This window comes from Triticum dicoccoides, chromosome 5A (assembly GCF_002162155.2).
Source record: "Triticum dicoccoides isolate Atlit2015 ecotype Zavitan chromosome 5A, WEW_v2.0, whole genome shotgun sequence".
NCBI lineage: Eukaryota > Viridiplantae > Streptophyta > Magnoliopsida > Poales > Poaceae > Triticum > Triticum dicoccoides.
In genome coordinates, this window is record NC_041388.1 from 251,680,139 (window position 1) to 251,684,295 (window position 4,157).

Consider the following 4,157-nt stretch of genomic DNA (forward strand, 5'->3'; position numbering starts at 1 on the left):
TTAGGAGAATAGCTGCATGATTCGAGCTGGCAGTATTTTTGTGCTCTAGTTTTGCTGATGGAAATGCTAAAAACCAGGCAGGTGATGCTACACACCGATCCAACCTTATATGGGTAAAAGTGCCCCCCGTGACTCTATTTTCAAACGTCCAAGGATTCCCATGATATCCAATGTCCGCTAAGCCACAAGTATCGAGTGCATCACGGAAGGCATCCATTTGGTGATGATATGGTTAATTTTGAAAACAAAGTGCACACAAATTTCAATACTGGAAATGCTCTGAATAAGACGGGCATCGGCCCATCTAAGCTACCGGACCGGACCCAGCCACGAGCGTCGGTCGTTTTCTCCCGCAGCGACCCACCCCCGGCTGGACACCCGCAAACCCTCGTCGACTGTTCTCCGCCCGCCGACGAGGCGAACCACTTCGCCGCCGGCGTCTTGGCCCGCTGTCGGCGTTAGCTTCCGCCTCGGGTTCGCCTCCTAAGGCAGCGCCGCCAGTGGCCGTGCTGACTGCAGCGCAGAAGGCGTTCTGCTCCAACCCGGCGCCCCCCTACCGAGGACGCACTCCCAAACCCTCGCCGGCCGCTGTAACTTCTCTTTGTACCACATACCCCCTTCGTCCTTGTCTCCATCCATCTGCACTGAGAGCGAATTAGGGCAATGGAGTTCTCCGTCGAGGAGGAACCGAGGTTAGCACATGACATGGCATGAGTGATTCCTTTGCCTTTATTCCCCATGTTGCTTATTTCATTTTGGCACAGGTCGGGCGCGCCCCTGGCACTCGGGCTCGGGGAGGACGCCATGGAGGCGGTAAGGAGAGCTTTCCCGGGTCAGGATTTTGCTATTGATGTGGTGAACCGAGCTTTCGGTCGGCGGAATCCGGCGGAGCGCAGCCAACAAGATTCCTCTGCCTGTGGTATCAGTGGAGCATGTACATCGGAAAAGCCTATGGATTTGGAGCAGGTGGAGAACGCTGGGAAGAGCTGTGCGCAACAGGATCCCTCTGCCTCAGAAATGCAGTTGAGATCTCAGGAAGTGGAGCAAGCCGGTCAGCGCTGCGATGCCCCTCCCGCACCTGCAGACGTAGGCACTGAAGCCGGCGGGCCTCCCGCACCTGCAGACGTAGGCGCTGAAGCCGGCGGGGGCTGGAACCGCAGGTATGCCAAGGTTGACCTTGAGCCCGCTGCACATTCCATGTCCACTGGATATATTGTTCGTTGTTACTCGTTGTGGAACTACTTGTGGAAGGTCTCTGTGTTCTGTATTCTTCGGTATTACTGTTTATGTTTGTAAGTAGCAAAGTTGATTGGTTGCCACAAACCTTGATGCATATGAAGCCAGGAATACTATTGTATCCTATTTGTTCCGTATCTATCTGACGAATTGCTGCTCAACAAATATCAACAGGCCCACTTGGTTGCCCCCATCCCTAGTGGCTTGAATTCTTTTTAGAAAATTCGATGATGCACACTGATGTAGGATTCTATGGCATTGCAATGAGAAAGTGCTTAGTGCTGTATCAACATGCAACAAAGCCATAACTCTTGCTTCTTATTGGACTCAGGGTTAGGCGAGGCCGTATCCCAGATGAACGGGAACCGGATGCCCAGCGAGTAAGTGCGCTAGAGAAGGCATTGACTGGCTTTGCAGAGAGGCAGACTGATGTTGTTGTTAATCCAACAGTGGGGACCTGCTTCGATTCGATTACAGAGGCATATGATTTTTATAACCTCTATTCCTGGGAAATGGGGTTCGGTATAAGGTACGGCAAGAGCAGGCGGAATACAAAGGGAGGTAAATGCATGCAGGAAATTACTTGCGTTAATGCGGTAAGAATGCGTGTATTTTACTAGTCATCAGTTCCTCAATTGCAGTTGGTCCCGAAACATTATGCAGTGATTATGTTGCTTTCAGGGTAAACCAAATATGGGCGGGAAATCGCGCAGGTGCGAGTGCACAGCACTAATTAGGCTACTCAGAACTGATGACAATGGATGGTATGTCACCCAGCATAGGAAAGTGCATAACCATGCTTTTTCCACTACATATGGAAACAAGGTTCATTGGCCATCTCATAAGCATCTAGATAAGTACACCAGGGATTTGGTTCGTCAGTTAAGGCACAATAATGTTAATTTAGGCGTGTACGATACGATTGCTTCTTTTTTTGGGCGAATGGAGAATGTCCCTTTCAATAAGCGTTCGATCAGGACACTGTGTGGGGAAGTTATCCGTGAGCAAGCTGTTGACGATGCTAGGAAGACCATGGAGACAGCAGCTGCATCTGGAGAAAGACCAGAAAACCATACGGGGGAGGAGACGACATTCAACTGTATGGGCTTAGCCTCAACCACGGTTGGTTCCCCGAATATGCCGGTTGAGCCCCTGAGGTACCCTGAGCAGGACGATACACACAGCAATGCTGAGGCAGGCAGGCTGGCTGATCTGTTGTTAGCTTTTGGGGATTGTCACCTGGTGCTTAAAAGCTGCACCTATGATGATCTCATCAACTCCAACGGTACCATGTCGGGTCTGGAAGAGGCAGTGAAGGCTGTTACACCCCATCTTCAGCAGGGCATTTTTGGTGACCTGTGGTCCAGGGCCCACAATTCTGGAGGCGTCGTGTCAGCTCAGGTGCTGACCATCAAGGACCTGTTCAGATTCACGCGTTGGCTGACAACCACCACGGGCCAGCATAATCTGCGGTGCGTCCAGCAGCGTGCCAAGCTGGTCAATTCTGGGAAGGCTGTCTTAGAGCCCGAGCAGATAGCCCTCCTCCACCTTTATCAGGCTGAGAATGATGAATATTCAGTTAAGATGAACAAACTCCAGGGAGAAAGGGATGCGAAAATTGCCCACTATATGGCGAAAATTGATGAGGCCCGCAAGTCCTTCGAGGTCAGCATTCAAGCTGCAAAGCAGCACTACCCTGTGTCCGCCTCCTATGTCGCTCTGGATAGCAATGAACTCCGCGCGCAGTGCTGGACCATGTATCTCGCCCAATGTCGGAAGGAGGCGAAGGATCTGAACGCGAAGGCCTCAAACATCGTCGAGAAGTATGGGCCAGAGGTCATACAGCGTCACCTATTTGAATTTTGCAGCCAAGAGACAAACCGTCAGGCCCTCCTCAAGTATGCCCAGACCAAGGTCAATAACCTGAAAGAGGCAGGAGATGCCCGTGGAGAAGATACTCTTCATGACTACATGACGCTCCTTGATATTGAAAAGGCTTATGCGCTACTCGCTGCTGAAGAGCAAATAGCCAATTGCCCAGACACTTGTGGGGGCAGTGAGGATGCGGATCGCGGTAATATAAACAATATCATTGCAAGAGGTGAGGCTGCTGATGGTGCTCGAGGTGATGGACAAGATGGGGGTGAAGGTGCATCCGAAGGTCCTCCGAGGCAAAAGCGTCAAAGGAACGACCAAGACTATGTTTGGTGGTGACTCTTATAGCAGGTGATTCACATTAATCGTAAGAGGATCGTGTGCATGATATGTTTCCTTACCTTGCAAGTTCAAGGTGGGATATGAGGTTCAAATTAGGTTGCAGGAGCATTCATGGGTTCTTAATATACCTCGCTGTGAGGTATATTAAAATTTGTACAATGGTTGCAGTACCATAAACATCCATGTCACGGAAGCTTTCGAGAGGCTGGTGTGGTGTAAGCTATAATTCAGTTGATGTCTTCCCAGGTTAACCTTTTCTAATAGTGACGGCAATCTGTTGGACGCTGACCAAATCAGGAAATACATTGTTACCTCTTTATAGTGCGGTCTGATTCATCATAACATAAATTTCTGTAGTGGGTTAAAAGTTTCTGCAAGAGTTAAATTTCTGTAGAGGGTTAAAAGTTTCTGCAAGAGTTAAATTTCTTGGCAAGATGCTCCAACGATTTGCATTTCATCGTTATCTTTTTGGGATTGAATTTGTGAGGTAGTTAGTGATCTCTCTTTTGTACACAAAATGAAGCTGGGGAGATCGGTGGAGAATGCTTACAAAATGTACCAAAACAGTGTTAAGATATACTTCCCGTTTCCACAATGTAGTGCATATTAGGTTTTACGAAAAAAATCAAACTTATCTATGCTTGACCAAGTTTACAAAAAGAAAATATTAGCATGCAAAATCCAATCCAGAGATTAACGACCAA

General features: G+C 49.0%; 1 protein-coding gene across 2 annotated transcripts; it reads left to right on the forward strand.

Moving 5' to 3' along the window:
- The first annotated feature begins 330 nt into the window (after positions 1-330).
- Positions 331-3,772, forward strand: LOC119300840. Of its 2 annotated transcripts, XM_037577725.1 has the most exons (4): positions 331-692; positions 765-1,160; positions 1,568-1,832; positions 1,918-3,772. In XM_037577725.1, exons 1-4 carry the CDS (start codon positions 664-666, stop codon positions 3,448-3,450), a joined length of 2,223 nt encoding a protein of 740 aa, XP_037433622.1. In that variant the 5' UTR covers positions 331-663; the 3' UTR covers positions 3,451-3,772. The 2 variants fall into 2 exon arrangements, with proteins under 2 accessions (XP_037433622.1, XP_037433623.1); XM_037577726.1 differs by lacking the exon at positions 331-692 and having other exon boundaries at positions 1,041-1,170.
- The last annotated feature ends 385 nt before the right edge of the window (positions 3,773-4,157 follow it).

Coding starts and splice junctions, on each gene's coding strand:
- LOC119300840 (XM_037577725.1), top strand. CDS start 664: ATGGAGTTCTCCGTCGAGGAGGAACCGAG. Junction 693..764: donor TCCGTCGAGGAGGAACCGAG/GTTAGCACATGA, acceptor ATTTTGGCACAG/GTCGGGCGCGCCCCTGGCAC. Junction 1,161..1,567: donor GGCGGGGGCTGGAACCGCAG/GTATGCCAAGGT, acceptor TATTGGACTCAG/GGTTAGGCGAGGCCGTATCC.